At 33.1% G+C, this 17,380-nt stretch overlaps 3 protein-coding genes across 3 annotated transcripts in view; 2 read left to right on the top strand and 1 right to left on the bottom strand.

Moving 5' to 3' along the window:
• unc80 (unc80, NALCN channel complex subunit) overlaps positions 1-6,216 on the top strand; it is a 52,400-nt gene extending 46,184 nt beyond the window's left edge. Inside the window, exons 54-56 of the mRNA XM_088186004.1 lie at positions 2,325-2,518; positions 5,121-5,230; positions 5,321-6,216. Of these exons, the coding sequence (XP_088042130.1) occupies positions 2,325-2,518; positions 5,121-5,230; positions 5,321-5,433 (417 nt within the window). The 3' untranslated portion in view covers positions 5,434-6,216. The remainder of the gene's footprint in view (positions 1-2,324; positions 2,519-5,120; positions 5,231-5,320) is intronic.
• Positions 2,512-4,337, bottom strand: LOC148234849 (glutamate receptor 2-like). The gene has a single exon (XM_088185908.1). It carries the CDS (start codon positions 4,335-4,337, stop codon positions 2,523-2,525), a length of 1,815 nt encoding a protein of 604 aa, XP_088042034.1. The 3' UTR covers positions 2,512-2,522.
• Positions 6,217-7,052: 836 nt separating the features above from the next.
• mle (dosage compensation regulator mle) lies at positions 7,053-16,444 on the top strand. The gene is made up of 17 exons (XM_088187123.1): positions 7,053-7,166; positions 7,549-7,823; positions 8,323-8,582; positions 10,996-11,515; positions 11,585-11,707; positions 11,770-11,918; positions 11,986-12,263; positions 12,352-12,590; positions 12,656-12,886; positions 12,946-13,101; positions 13,163-13,293; positions 13,372-13,541; positions 13,616-13,812; positions 15,154-15,417; positions 15,488-15,679; positions 15,740-15,898; positions 15,964-16,444. Exons 1-17 carry the CDS (start codon positions 7,091-7,093, stop codon positions 16,321-16,323), a joined length of 3,780 nt encoding a protein of 1,259 aa, XP_088043249.1. The 5' UTR covers positions 7,053-7,090; the 3' UTR covers positions 16,324-16,444.
• Positions 16,445-17,380: the final 936 nt, after the last annotated feature.

Genomic DNA, 17,380 nt, shown 5'->3' with positions numbered 1-17,380 from the left:
ACCGATTCTAAGAAAATACTCAAATTTTCGGGCCAAAAATATTTTTATCTTTCTATAGGGGTGGTATTTTATGACCGGCCGGGTTATAACATCAGCATTTGTTAAACTATTGTTTACTGTTTTCACATTTCAACTTGGCTCTTAACGCATTCGGTCCTTCCATCGCGAAAATGCCGCCCCCAAGCATACACCACCTGGGGCGGTCCACTCTCTCCCCCCCCCCCCTCTTCATTCCAGTTACGCCTCTGCGTGCATTATAATAATACGGCGTCCCGTAGAGCGTACAAAAGCGCGCAAACAAAAACGCGATTCCACATAAGCGCGCAAGGGCAAAGTGATGTAATAAAAATAATTATTATATAATATAAACATAGTTTACAGATGCCCAATATTTTTTATCACTAAATTACGAATCAAATAAAAAACAATACTTATTTAGCTAACAAACACTTTAAATCAATTTTATTTTATGTTATATAATGTTTATCAATTAATAAATTAAAAAAGAGTATAAAATAGAGTTACAGATCAGCTGAGGCACTGAAATATTTTTTGTTGGTGGAAGCTAATTTAAAGCAAATATACAAAATATTATCAATACTTTTTTAGACGATGAAAATTTGTTTTTTAAAATATATTTCTTATCTCTTAGTTATTTTGTCTAGCGCACTTTTGTCGCTTTGTAATTTTTTAGGCATCCAATAATGCCCATTGAACGTCGGAGAGGTTTAAAAATCGCGACCATGAGAAGAATGGAATGGAGGCCATGAAAAATATACTTAAAATATACTTAAAATAATTTCGAGGCACAGCTGCACATAAAAAAACTATGTAAAAAAATCCTACTCCTAATAACATGCAATTTGGGGATAAATAAAAACATAGCAGGTATATTTCCTCATTCTGTACGTTTTTTACAGTTAGATAAAATAGCAAGCTGAAAGAATAATTTCTATGCAATCATTTGGTCATTTTTTATTAGTTGGTGAAAATCCCGTTCTTTTCTCATCAACGAAGAGAGTAAATTAAAATTTCGTTTTAGAAATTCACTTATATTTATTAATCAAAATTTCAAACAGCGAGTAAATTTTTAAGAAAGGGAATATTTGACTTATAATAACAACCAGATAACTTTAAAAATAAAATATTTAGCTAGATTTTTATATTAAAAAATATCTCACTGCGATTAATATCAATGCGCGAGTTAAGAACTAGATTTTGCAAATATCTCGTCTAAGTTTGTTAGCTGGTGCCACTACAAAACGCTAACAGACAAAACGTTAACGACAAAATGTTAATGACAAAACGTTCACATGACATAACGCTCCCCTACAAAATGTTAACATTTATATATAAAAATGAATATATATTCTATAATAATATAAAATAATATATATTTACAAGGTACATATATTTTTTAACTATGAAACAAGTGAAAATTTTTGTAACAAATTTAAAATTTTATATTTAATAGGTGTAGTACTTTACAAAAATTTATAATGAAAACGCTTAAAAGTTAAAATTTCATATCTTTTTATTTCAAATAAGTTTTATTACTTGAGAACATTACTTAGAAATGTATCTAGAATGCATAACTTACAACTTTCAGTTATAAAATTGTTGGTTTAATATTTTAATTTTTTTTAAAATACATCGGTAAATTCTAATTATTAATCGGGTAATTTATAAAATACTTAGTTTTACCTAATCCATTATCGTTTTTTAAAATGCCAACTAATATGAAAATTAAAAAAACGTAACCTTGTTAAAAACATATTAGAAAAAATTAACATAGTAAAAAATACTTTTAAACAGAAATTAAAACATAATAAAGGTAAAACAAAATTCTTAATAAAAAAACAGAATATTTTTTTTTTAATTTCTAACCCCGTTTAAAAAACATGTAAAAATTTCGTGCTACGCAACCAAATATGTTTTGACATTTTCTTCAAATAAAAAACAGTATTTAAGAATTACAGATACACTAAAGTATTTTTTGTAGTAAATTTCATTGACTAATATTATCAGAAGAATAGCTCTGAAGGTGATGGGAGATTAAATACCATGATCAAAACTAACACCCAAAAGACAAGCGTCAAAAAGTGAGTTTTACAACTGTTGAATTATAAATCTATGCCTTAAATGAGCACTTACATATCAAGAGGTGATTTTCTGCACGACAACGCTATGTCCATATTAAGAAAGAGTGAACTTACATTAACAAAAATATACTAGAACTCGTTTGTACGCCTATTACATGACAGTGTTATATTAATTCTCACATAAATAATCTGCTATTTCATATGTTTTTTTATTAATTTTAGGTATCCCATATAAAGTTGGAGTCAGACGGCGGGTCGAGTCCTCATGAAGATATACCAGCCGCTCCATTATCAGCTCCGCCAGCTCTACGTCCAACACAATATCTGCCACATCCACAATTCTCCCCTGCTCCTGCCGATTTGTCTTGGGATAGTGAAAGCCAAGTGTCGCAAACATCTTCAACATCCGGGTACAGGTACTTATTCTTTTAATCTAATTCTTCGGTCGTATAAAATCTCTCCAATCAAAACGATCAATGCCAACGATTCGCCAAAGAGTAGAATTATAAACAACGGAACGATATGGTGCAACTCGATAGTCTTGGGTATGTCTTTAACCGGAACAGTTAACTTTTGATAATCGTCTATCCATTTATCTAATAATCCAGCTTCAGATATTCTGTGTATGTAATAATTAACAGCTTTCAATAACGGGGAGTGTTTGGGTAATGCTAATGCGATCGTTTGAGATCTATATACTTCATTTACAACGACCAAATAATAACCTTGCTCTTTATATTTATAGTTAAATTCAGGTATACGTGTTTTATAATATAGTACAGTTGCCAGCATACTTCCCGAAGCAATTTCTTCAACCTTTTCTTCATACTCTGCTGACGTCTCAATCACGTTTAAGATTTTCAATACTTCGGCAACAACAGGATCTTCTACATTTGTCATAATATCTACCACGGTTTGAGTGCCATAAAATTCAAAACCTCTATCTAACATATCTTTCATGGTTCTTATTGAATCATCGTAATAGGTATGAGTTAAGAATCCTACCAATGATCCTTGATAAATATTCCTTAAAACCATAGACATCCATATCCAGATGGAAAACACATAACAGACAAATCTTCCAGTCGGCATGTACTTGATACCCATACCGAGTGTTATCTGCCATATAGACATAGATAATTCATCGACTTGCAAACTTTTATTTCTAATCTTGAATCTTAAATAATATAATACTAAAGTAACTATAAAGACCGTTGAGATCGTCAATATCCATACAACAATTTTAAACGGCAAAAAGAGCTTCATTGCTGCAGAATTTTTCTCCAATTTCGGTATAGCCCAAATCATCTCAGAAGTGTCGTATCCATACGAATAATCAATCACTTCGCTTTTGGTAATTGATGGATAATAAACACCAATCCCTATATCGGCTCTGTTATACACTAGATCTCCAGTGGCGCCATTCCATTGTCCGTTCACATAACCTCCCCATGAATACGTATCTAAAGGATACATTATCTGAATAGAATAATTTAGAAGCTTAGCTAGTGTTTGTATCAAAAATCCTTCCACGCCTTCCAAAATAATTGTCCCGTCTTTTAGATAACGTGTGATAACATGAGGAAAACGGTCTAAGGTAGTCACTCTGACCAAACAACCGAACATGTTCAAAGTCTTGATAGGGAATAGATCCAACTCCTTTTCGAACGTATCGTTGATCCATCTATTTACTAGCACAGCTTCTGATTTGCCACAGTTTAATTCGTCATAAGGATAGAATGTAAATATGGATGTAAAACCATCGAAATGCGTCACTATCAAAGCGTTGATCATTCTGAGCTCCCAACAATAATTCAAGATACTCTGTATGATCTTTAAGTTTTCTTCTCTGTTGGAAGTATCAGTCTTGAGCACAATCACGATGTTGGCAGTGTACGCAAAATATTTCATGGGTACCAGTTCCATATTTTCTTTCAGTATCTCTACGTTCTCAGTGACTATGATAAAGTTTTCGCACGACAACAATTTGTTTGCGCCTTCATCGCATATGATAGTCAAACAAGAGAACTCCGTCAAGTAATCGACTAAATAGTTGACTAATTCTTGAAATATGGATTCGTCGTTAACTCTGCATCTATCTGACTTTTTCTCGAATGCTTTTATCAACGGAACATATTGAAGGCGATAGAAGAAAATTCTTGCGATTTCCGAAGCGCATCTGCTGACTTCTTTATCTTTTTCGTAGTAATTCTCAGCGCTCGATATCCTCTCCATGATAATATCCTGAGAAGAAGACGATATTGGAAGATAGTTAACGAAGAGGAGAAGTATTAAGCACTTCATTTTAACGCTGTGTTTGATAACCCGACACTATGTGAAGCGGTAAACTTTTTCGCATATTTCTATTCAACAAAAACAGGGTTGAACGTTTCAGTGTATTTTAACTGAAACGTATATATACAAATAATTTCCATAGTGTAGTATATATATACTATTCCTATGTATGTACTAATGAAAATAACATACTTCTAAATCGTCGTAAGACATTTTTAATATCAATGATTTTGCTATAGGATCATATATGTTTTATTTATTTTCACATTTGATGCAACCCTTATTTATTAACTGATATATGAGAGCGTGACTCAAATGTTAGCTAATAACATACGTCCCATTAACGATACAAACACTAATGGATACTGGTTTATTCTTATCATTGATCAAAAATGCACAACACGCTTTATATTGTATTTAACATATGATAATCTTACCGTATTGTAATTATTTACAATATATGTATGTGATTTAAATTTATTTTCAGGCTTACTTATTATATTATACTCCCCTTCTCATAATACATCGCTGATATGCTAATGCCTATTGTGAGTCTATATTTTTCTGCGTATACTACAACGCTTAAAAGTGCATGAATACAGGGACGTTATTTAGGGAAGCAGCATTTGCCCAGAAAAATGATACATATATCTCCTACTTTCCCTTTTAAATAATTTGATAAATTTAAAATCGCTTCTTATATAGCAACATTGATATTTTCAGAGAAAGTTACAGTCTCCAAACTCGAATCCCACCACCATTGGCATCGCCAGAACTACACGATCAATCAACGAGCAGTGCAGCGACTCTGTCTCATCATCACAGTCCTAACGGTAAAATTAAATATAAAAAATAAAAGTTTGGAGTCGACGACATTTCTGTAAGATCGCGAACACGCGTTAATTAAAAAATATTTATTTTAGGCTCTTTCAGCTTCAATGGTTCATCTTCAGGGGAACGTACTGCTGTAATGGGAGATCAAAGACTCTCGCCAAGATCTCCCCCTTCCATAAGGGACGAAGATACCCTTATATAAAATGGATAAATAATATTTAAATAATTTTAAAAATGCGCACACGGAACCTAAACATCGATTCAAACTTAAATAATAAAATTGTGTATTAAAATATCATAGTTCTCGCAAATCAAGAAAATAGCTCTTCAATCGGTAGACTGTGTTTATTATCAAAAAATACTACTCTTGTGAATTTTAACAAGTATTCAAGTCCATTTTGGAATTATTTAATAATCTATCGTCATAATGTTGCCAGTGTGTAGTCTTTGAGATTTTTAATAATGAAATTCTGATAGTATGTGATAAAATGTTACCGGTGCACTATGATAGCATAGAACGATTCCGTCACTAGTAAAGATGATTTTATGATTATTATGATTGTCATATTATTACTAATATTACATTATATATTTATAATATAAAAATGGATGTTGTAACTTTAGTGGAAAAAATGTACTTATGCAATGAAAATTGTCAATATGACGTTGATGTTATGATATTTATGAATTGATGTTTTTATATGATAAAAATACATATTTATTTACATTATGAATTATACACATATTTATATACATTATGGGTGTTACTTAATGTTTACGATACGTAAGTATTTATGATTCTGTGCCTAGAAAAACGTTAGATAGTCGTGTTGAATCTTTGAAGTGTTTGTATCATTGTAAAATAATAAAAAAAATGATTATATCATTTTCAGAAAATGTGTTATGTTTATCGTTTGCTATGAAATATTAATTTGTTACTTTATAAATAAGTAAATAGTGCCAAATTTTTAATAAAGGAATAAACGATATTGTTATTTTATTAAATATCTACATTATAAAATCCATAAATTTTATATTTACGATTTAATGTACAAATGTGGGAGGCCTCCATCCACATGCAGACAAATGCAGAGACAGTTTCTTCGGCGAAGAGACGCTCCAGAAGGTCCAGAGACAGTCCTGCAACTAGAGACAGCCTTACGAGTTAAGACGAGCAATGAGAGATCTCAGAGGGACATCCTAAGGACATCATTCCTCTGCCAACTTCTTCATCAGCGCTCGGAACAAATAATACACAACTCTTCGATATTTTGCTTTGGTATATGTATGTACTTTAACATAATAAATAATGACCAGCTTTCCGACTCTTGACTGAAAAGTCACACCCCTTCGGCCTAAAACCCGAAATAGCTTATATTATAAATTAATACGAACGACATTATTCACAAATAATGTTTATATTAATTTTTTTGAATGATTTTATGTGTGACAACGAATGATCTTCCACTCTTTTTTATAGTGAATGTTACTTCTTTCTGCTTTAAATTTGCGGGTGCAAAATGTCATAGCCATAAACCAAAACAAGTTAGCGATGATGCCTTTCGTACAGAAGAAACGAATCAATGAACAAACCTCGCACTTCGCCAAATAATCCTGCTCCGGCAAGAATGCTTCTATAATTACTTCATATACGGTCCGTTATAATAACACAATCATTACGATTTTTTTTATTTGATCAAAAATTCTTAAGTTTCCAAATCATAAGTTAGTTAAAAATGCTTTTTAAATAAAATTTTAAGAAAATAGTTGACCTGACTAAGATATAATGTATTATGGCCAAATTTCTCATTCACTAACGTCGTATAGCAACACCGACTTGCTAGAATTGACGTTTTAAAATGGACGCAAAATCATTTTTGCACGCTTGGTGCAACAAAAAAGGTTTTACGCCCACTTTCGAGGTGCGGGCCACCGGTAAGAAATGTTTCTTAACTATTCACTATTCCTATATCCTGAAAAACTGAATTTGCTAACCGGCATATCGATTTTGTATGCCAATTCAAAATGGCGACCCCTTTTTCGCCGGTAATTATTAATATAAAACATAATTTACCCTTAAATTTGAACTTAATTTACGAAACTGATTTGCCTTTTAATGATACCTTAAAACATACGTTAGCTATTATAGTTTTTCGGTTTGTTTTATATATATGTACATATATTTCTTATGGTTATGTTGATCCTTGATCCAAAAATTGTAATGTACATAAAAAATAGTTGTAATGCAATCTTAACCGTGTTTTATTGATTTGAAATAACAAAAACAATATTTTAATAGTTTTTGGTGATTTTATAGGTCCTAAACATCGACAGCGCTTTTTATGCGAAGTGCGCGTTCCCTCGCTGACCTATGTCGCCGCAGGTAACTCGACGACAAAGAAGGAAGCGCAGGCCAACGCCTCCAAAGATTTTGTGAATTTCTTGGTTCGAAATCAGCATGTGGACCAAAAGGATTTGTCCAGTATCGATACTGCCTTGGATATTAAACCATTAATGACCACCGACAATGATCAGCCTGATAATCACAACAATTATCAACAGCAATCCCAACCAAACCGACCTGTATTTCAGGTATCATTAACCTATAATTTCTAAATAAATGCGATTTTGAACACTTTTTAGTAATAGTTTTTTTTTTGCTAAATATTTTTCATCATTTCCTACATTATTAAATGCACTACTGCTAGTTTTAAAATTAAACATTCATGTTCAAAGTAACTGTACCAACCGTATTCAACATTTAACTAGCACAATGTACCTGAAAGACCTGAGTTTAAATCCCATATGAACCTTAGTGTCGTGTCAGGGAGATCAGAATTAAAATTATTATATAATTTCAATTTTTATACATCGTTACAAATTAGGTTTTTCTAATTTTTCCTAATCTAAAAGATGAATATCGTGATGAATAATTAAAATTAAATTTATCTATTGATTGTAAACTGTAAAAATAGTTAATATTTAATAAAATCTGACTAATTACTTAGTATTGTAATGCATTGGGCTAACTGCCTATTATGAGATCTACTATAAATAAATTAATACATTAATTTCCTAATGTAAATTTTAGGATGGAATGGGGCCGAACGAAATGGGTCAGGCGTACCGCGCATGGAACCGAGACAATCATCAAAACCAAAGACCGTTCACATACGTGGATCGCATGCAGCAGGCGAAGCAAGTGGAAGAGGCGGAAGATCTGGATGTGAACGCCGCTATCCACGGAAACTGGACAATCGAGAATGCTAAATCAAAACTACACCAATACATGCAGTCGAATAAAATTAATTCAGATTATGTGTTTAAAGCGATCGGACCGCATCATACACGGTTTGATTTTTTATCTGTAATTCAGTAAAAAAAAAAATAGGTTCTCAATGTCTGCATAGATGTGATGGAAAATTATGGTATAGTAAGCTCGGGAGAGATGCGCTTATACTGAATTTGTGTTGATAATAAAACTGCATGAAGTAGTTCAGTATTTAGTGATATCTCTGAATACTGAATTATTTATATCAAACATGTATAATGCATGATCACAATACAGAAATGATTTTATTAGCATCTCTTCTGCTTACTGCAATTCTATCACAATATTTAGTTCTTAGCAATGGAAAAGAAAACGAATTGTTTGTAGCAATGAAAATTCACATTTTGATTCTTCAATGACGGCAAAAACGTTATCTGATCACAGAGACAACGATTTTGCATCATGTTGACTTGCATGAAATGTTCAAATTGAACTGAGTTCAATTCTGACGATTTATAGAAAATAAAATAATTTTATTGAGCTTTTAAAATCAATAGAATTATTTGAGGTGTTTGACTTTATTGAATTTTCATTGTTATCAAACTTTTCGTTTTTTCTTTCCATTCAGGAATTGTTTCTGGGGCGATTCTTCGTCGAAATTTGGTAAGTAACTTATTTTTTATCAAATCTTAGAGTTGTCTGAAATGATTTTATAATCTGCACTTATTTATTTGCATGAGTGCTTTTAAAAATTATATATCTGAATATTACATTAGGAAGGTTCGAGAAAATTTCAATACTATTTGCTAGAGATTCCAACCTGAATCTTCGATGTTTGAATACATTTGCCCTTTTTCTACTATTTGATACTCAAATATTTAGTATGTGACAAAATATCATGTTTTAAACAACAATGTTTAAAACATTCCTTACAATTACTGTGAGTGTGTTTCCAATAGTAGGAACAATCAAGACAAAGTTAAGAACCAATTTATAATATGAAGTGTTTTTATTTTATAAATTAAAATAAATTATTTAATGTAGTTATGAATAATGTGATTTATGCTAACTAATCAAAATTAACTTTTCATACTTAACAGCTTAACTAAAAATTTACTGAGTGCAAATTATATTATATTATAGATGGATATTTTTAATAAATAGGTTATATATAAATTTACAAAGGTATTTAAACATACATATTATTAAATTATAAGGTATCGGTTTGTAACCATTGCAACCACTTTTAATTGACATGGAATATTAGGAATGAAAAAAAATATTTATTCGTTCATGATTATTTTAAGCGCAATAATATTTCTTTTCAAATACTCGATTTAATGACGGCAATAACTGATTGGGCGATAATTTATCGGAATTGTAACTTTTTCTCTGGTTTCTTAATCGAGTGGATCGTTGTTGTTTTCCAACACCCAGTAAAAATGTTTGTAAATTAATGAATGCTTTTTCTTTGATTTTAATTTTGCAATAATATATAGAATTTCAAGTGGAAAACTTTGTTAATTGCTGTCCCGATTTTGTTTGATTGGATTGATTTTATGGTTACCTAGCCAAATAGTTTTGACCCTGAAAACCTGTTTAACATAAAATAATATTTTTTAGATGAAAAAAATAATTATGTTTCATAGATTTCCTAAAAATATTTACGTGTCTCAAAAAGGCGACGGCTCATTGCATTGAAACACAGTGGAATATAAGACAACTATTTTACAAAAATTTGAAGTAAATTAATAATTTATTTTTTATTTCATGTATAGAAATAGTATCATCTGGAGGCAAACTTGATGATATCCCAGTATGTTTTTAATGAAAGAAAACGCATGACACAGTACTTATACATGAGTCCATAGACGTTAAATTGTTAAAGTAAATTTCAACCCAAATATTTTATGTTCGAATACGTTTGCCGTTTTTCTACTATTCAATACTCAAATATTTAGTACATGACAAAAGTATCATGATTTAAACAACAATATTTAAAACACTCCTGGATGTGTTTCCAATAGTAGGAACAATCAAGACAAAGTTTAGAACCAATTTAAAATATGAAACATTCAAAGCGTTATATTTTTTAAAATTACAATAAATTATTTAATATAGTTATAAATAACGTAAATTATGTTAACTATTCAAAATTAACTTTTCATAGTTAAGAAACTATTCGAATATTTTTAATTTTGCTATTCAATATTTGAATAATTGTAATCTAACTGGCTGTAACTAAATCTTGCAGATTGACAAAGCGTTGCTAATTTACTATTCATAAATATAATCATATACATATGTATTGTATACTGTATAGTTTAGTAGAAAAGCTTTAAATTTTAAATAAAGAATTACTTTTAATTATATCTGCAAGCTTTAGTGGCATACTACCAATAGTCCTACGATTTTTTTCCTAGAATGCAAATGTACGAAATAGTTACATACTTAATATAGGTATAACTAAAAAAAAAATATTTTACATTACAGAACCTTTTGCTCTGAATTGACCCTTTACATAAAACAACTTGGAAGATCCATCACGGGAAGAGAGACAGCATCGAATAAACAGACCGCTTCAAAATCTTGCGCTCTATCACTAGTCAGACAACTTTTTCATTTGGGTATAATCGAGCCGTTCTCTGGCACGCTCAAAAAGGACAAAAACTCAGAAAACATGAAGCCATACGAAGTAGCCATAAGTCCTGCTCTAGAAGATGAGCTACATGATACTTTGAAAGATCTGAACATTCAGCCAATTTGCGTCAATCCAAAATCTGACGACTCAGTGCCACAAATACTGTTAAATCCACCAAACATTCAGCAGCTCATCGGCGGCAAGATAGAACCTGCTGGTGTCGTTTCGTGGTCACCGCCACAGCCAAATTGGAATCCTTGGACGGGGTGCAATATCGATGAAGGCCCCTTGGCTACGATGTCTCTGGATGATTTGTCAGAGCAGCTCACTTCGGATCATCGGGACGCAATACAAAACAACACCATGCTCATGGTACGTGTCTTAAAATTAAATTAACTACCACCCCTTAGATATGATCACAACTTTATTTTTTATATTCAGGAAAGCATAAGAGAACGGGAGCAACTACCCGTTTTTAATAAGAGGAAGGAGATCATGCAAGCGATCAACGATAATTCCGTGATAATCATCAGAGGTAACACCGGATGTGGAAAGACAACACAAGTGAGTATTTTAAATTTAAATAATATCTGAGCTCACATATGTATTAATAAATATATAATCAGGTTGGCCAATTCATCTTGGATGATTATATAGCGAGTGGACAGGGCGCTTATTGCAACATTTGCATTACACAACCGAGAAGAATATCCGCTATATCGGTATCGGAGAGGGTCTCTAATGAAAGATGTGAAGACATCGGTCAAACAGTGGGGTAATGAAATATTTCAAATACGATTTTTTTTTCATATAAGATTACTAATAATGTATTGCTTTTATAGTTATTCTGTACGTTTCGAATCGGTTCTGCCTCGTCCGTATGCGTCCATTTTATTCTGCACAGTCGGCGTGCTCTTGAGGCGCATGGAAGGCGGACTGCGAGGAGTGTCTCACGTGATCGTCGACGAAATTCACGAACGTGACGTTGGCACTGATTTCATGTTGATCCTCCTACGTGACATGATATACGTGAATCCTGATTTGAAAATCATTCTGATGAGCGCCACCATTGACACGACGCTGTTCAGCGAATATTTTGGAAGATGTCCAGTACTTGAAAGTGCGTTATTTGTTTCTTTGTATAGCTGCAGCTTACGGGCTCCATTTAATTGTATTGTGGAACTCATTTTTTTAACAATTAATTATAGTACCTGGAAGAATGTATCCTGTGAAGCAATATTTCTTGGAGGACTGCGTCGAGCTGTGCAACTTTGTTCCGCCCCCCGATACTAGAAAGAGAAAGAACCGCGATTCTAACAATGCAAACGATGATGATGAAGAAGGCGGCCCTGTCGATGAAGCTGACGACGATCTAAACAAAGCGCCACTAGGTCCCGGTTACTCGGAAACAACTAGTAAAACGATGCCATTACTCAACGAAAGAGATGTACGTAAAAAAACATTACATTTAACAGATAATGCGACAATAATCATATGAATATTTCATTATAGATCAGCTTTGAACTTGTGGAATCCATCTTGAAATATATAAAATCATTGAACATTAAAGGAGCCATCCTCGTCTTTCTTCCTGGTTGGAGTCTCATCTTTGCCATGATGAAACATTTGCAACAACATTCCATATTCGGTGGACAAGACTATGAAATCTTACCGTTGCACTCTCAACTTCCACGAGAAGATCAAAAGAAAGTTTTCATCACTCCTCCACCTCATATTACAAAGGTACTTCTATCAAATAAATATATTTCTATAGCTCAATACTAAAACTATTCCATACATAGATCATTCTGTCTACGAACATTGCCGAAACGTCCATAACCATCAACGACGTCGTCTTTGTGATCGATTCTACTAAAGCTCGCATGAAACTGTTCACTTCTCACAATAATATGACAAGCTACGCTACAGTATGGGCCAGTAGAACTAATTTAGAACAGGTATACCATTATTATATACTTAAAAAATGCATCATTGCTTTATCTCTTAATTATTTTATAGAGAAAAGGTCGTGCCGGTCGAGTCATCGCCGGATACTGCTTCACACTTTGCTCGAAAGCTCGCTTCAAAGCGTTGGATGAACATCAAACTCCAGAAATGTTTCGTACTCCGCTGCACGAATTAGCGTTGAGGTATATATAATTTTCATATAAATACATAAATATAACTATTATCAAGAAATTATTTCATATATCATGTGTAATCTATAGCATAAAACTATTGCGACTTGGTGCCGTCGGACAATTCTTGAGTAAAGCTCCCGAACCTCCACCATTGGACGCCGTAATTGAAGCCGAAGCCATCCTTAGAGACCTCAGATGCTTAGATTCAGAAGACGCTCTCACTCCTCTCGGAAAAATCTTGGCCAAATTACCCATCGGTATTATTGTTATTTCATTACTTCATTTCAATTCGATCCTCGTGATATATTTATATATAATTTAAAATATGCAGAGCCACGTCTCGGAAAAATGATGGTTTTGGGAGCAATGTTCATGGTGGGAGATGCGTTGGCTTGTATGGCAGCACACAGCAGTACGTTCCCTGAAATATTTGCACTTACGGATGGTAAACGGCGACTGTCGTTCCATCAAAGAGCCTTGGCTGGAGATAGATGTTCGGATTACGTGGCAATGTTGATTGCTTATCAGGTAATGTTTACTGCATTATAATAGGATATTTACTATTGAATTCTTGCGAATCCTTTTATATGTTATCTTCAGGCAGCATGAATAAGGAAAAGATTTATTTAGATAACTACCTTAGAGAAGTACTAATGAAGCATGAGTACTTTTCTAATGTAGTTATCCAAAAATATATCTATTCAACGCAAATTAACACTTCACTAACCAGCAGTTTCGCTGCAGTGGCTTCTTAGAATTCGAGAAATCGGATGCGTATTCTCGAAAGCGAGTTTTTTGCTTGGCTCCAAACTTTCGAATTCTTCAGAAAGGGTTTGCATTGTGGGGATTGATTGCGTATGTACCGTTTTGTCACAAAAGGGATTCTCTTAATTCTCAACCCATGCTGGGTGTGGTCAAAAGAAATCCCTCTTGTGCCATGATGTTTGTCTCATTGATAATGAATGAACGTTTTTGGTGACGGTCATTAACAATGAGACAATCGCCCTTCTAAATGTGCCTATATGTGTGGTCGTCAGATATATATTTAACACTATGTTATATAACATACACTAATTATTTTCAGTTTTTACTATATGTACCTATATATGTAAGACTATATTTTATAAACAGTATTTTTCGAATATACACTCGAGCACACGAAAACAAGATGCGCTTCACACAACAGCATTACTAAAACTGAAATCTTATCCATAAGTTTTTATGTACATCATGCTAATTGATAAAAAAAATCTGTCATTTCTGAGATTTGACACTTCCAGTAAGCCATTGATATTTATAGCTAGTACATATATCGAAATTTCCTGATTGTAAAATTAAAGAATATTTTAAAAAGGCAAAATTAAAAGAAATATAAAATATATGTACATAATTTATTTTTTTTAAATGGAGTTTCACATTTGTCTAAATATAATTAAATATTTATTTTTTTAAATAAAATTAAAATTTATAGATACATTTAGTTATGTCTTAAAAAAATAAAATAACACACTAAGCATAAATTTTTAATTTGCCATGGAGACCATCATATATAAAAGACGCCAATTGGCGTCCGCGGTATTTAACGTTCGAACACGCTCAGGACGCCAATTGGTGTGACCAGTAAGTAGTGTTAATTTGTTATGAATGAGAAGGTATTTTTTCTTAACCATGCGTCTCGATGAGTACAATATATTGCTTAGTGGTGACAAAGGGTTATAGAAGTTTTAGGGAGAAAAGACTAATTTATGCCAACGGCCTTACTATTTATTAAACCCAGCCTATCCCCAAATCTAATAAAACATCCTTATGGATGGTGATCATCCAATGACGTTTAGATTTTTTTAGTATACTATACCATTTTTACTATAGTTATGGGAGCGTGAAAAGGAGAAAAGTGAAGATGCCGAAGTTCGTTTCTGTGAATGGAAAGGACTTCAATTACCCACCATGAGAGTGACGTGCGAAGCAAAGTTCCAGCTAAGAAGCATTCTGGTTGGAGCCGGTTTTCCTGAAGAGTGCTTTTCACAACGAAATTGGGAAGCGCGTGGACCTGAACCGCAATTAGATATAGTTATAGCGCTGATGTGCATGGGTCTTTATCCAAATGTTTGCTATCATCAAGGCAAAAGAAAGGTGGGTGTGATATTTAAAAATATCTTTTCTCTAATGCATACTATATACATATTTATTTTCATGCGTGTAGGTATTAACAACCGAGGGCAAAGAAGCGCTGCTTCACAAGACGTCTGTGAACTGCAGCAATTTGGATCAAAAGTTCCCATCGCCGTTCTTTGTGTTTGGCGAAAAAGTAAGGACTCGAGCCGTCAGCTGCAAGCAGACTAGCATGATCGCTCCGTTACATTTACTCCTGTTCGGTTGCCGTAAAGTTGAATGGGTAATGATATTCATAATATAACCAACGTGGAATATTAAACTAATACAACAATATTTCTAGGTCGATGGAATAGTTCGAATTGATAACTGGATCAATTTTCAAATGAATCCTAATCAAGCAGCGGCTATCTTAGCTTTGCGTCCGGCTCTAGAACAGCTGATAGATCACGCAGCTCAAGATCCAGAACAAGCTCTAGAATTGAGCCCCACAGATAGTAAAGTAAGCATACATCATTAAATGATTTATATATTAAAAAATATATTCATATTAATTTGTTTTTGCAGGTACTGTCGGTTGTTAAAAAACTGTGCTTTATGAATGCTGGCGATTTTGAAATCGCTCGAGAGATGCCCGTGAACGCTCATTTTGATTCCAAACGACCAAGATTCTCTGAACCTCCGCAAGGGTGGACTAATCGCGGAGGCATGGGAGGCTTCAATCCTAGAGGAGGAGGTGGCTTTAGAGGCGGTCGTGGTGGCCCTTTTAACAATCGAGGCAATTTCGGAGGCTTTGGAGGTGGAATGCGGGGAGGATTTGGCGGAGGTGGAGGTCGTGGCAATTTTGGTGGTCGCGGCAGGTTCCAAGGTGGTCAAGGATACAATGGCGGTTTTCGAGGTGGTTACGGCCCAAATTCCAATTATTAGTTTTTGTTGCTTTCATGTGATGTTACCCTTAATTTAAAATTTAATTATTATAACAAGGTAGTAATAAGATTATGATGTTGATTTTTTAGAATTGGAATGAAAATACAATACTGAATACTCATACTAAGTTTTATTTCATTAAAGTCCTTTTCACTTCTGTTATCAATCATTGTTCCAGCATCTTTGTATAATATACATGTACTATGGTTTATTGGTTAAAGAACTGAAGAATATATTTCATAGTTGGCATCCTCAGCGTTTTAGTATTTTCTTGCGGTATCTTATGAGTGATTCATAATAATGACATTTGAGGCGTACAAAATTATTTATTATTATTTATCGCATATTAAGGTTCTTAATATGCGATTTACAGCCTTGGCCATAATAATGGGGCACCCCTTAAAATGATGTGTAAAACTTTAAGCATACTAGTATGACTGAAATATTTTAGCACATACTTTTAACCGTAATTCTGAAAACTATACAAAGGAATATATCGTTTTTAATTGCTCACTCGAGTTTTAAAAAGGGATTGAAAGTCTAATTGTTTAGTCTCACGTAAATGACTATTATGTTTGGTTGCGTGATTTCGGCCATTGTCGTTATAATTTTTTTATTTAATATTATATTTCGAATATTATTATACATTAACATTAAAAAAGTGCCATAAAAACGCGAATTAAGTGAAAGAGTTCGTACAAATCAAAGCCAAGAACTGGAAGAAAACGAAAAACAACTGCCCAGGAAGATCGAATGTTGGTTCACAAGTCCCTTAAAAATCTTCGAAAAACATCTTCAAAGCTGTCTGCTGAAGTCTCTTCGCTAAAAAGCAGGAATTGGTTTGCATCAAATGATTTGGCGCTTTTAGAATGGCCTGCACAGTCACCAGACCTAAATCTTATAGAGCATTTATGGGCAAAATTAAAAGGAAAGGTTACCCAACACAATTCCAAATCCAAAATTGAGATGCGAGAAAAATAGTAGAGAAAATTGTCTCCGTCCACCTGCAAGTCATTAGTTGACAGTATGCCAAAAGGGGTTGGAATTAAAGCTAAGG

This window comes from Plectrocnemia conspersa, unplaced genomic scaffold, assembly GCF_051122295.1.
Source record: "Plectrocnemia conspersa isolate PC_06_02 unplaced genomic scaffold, ASM5112229v1 ptg000005l, whole genome shotgun sequence".
NCBI classification, from domain to species: Eukaryota; Metazoa; Arthropoda; class Insecta; order Trichoptera; family Polycentropodidae; genus Plectrocnemia; species Plectrocnemia conspersa.
The sequence above is the reverse complement of the archived record's forward strand: the minus strand, read 5'-3'. Positions and strand labels throughout refer to the sequence as shown.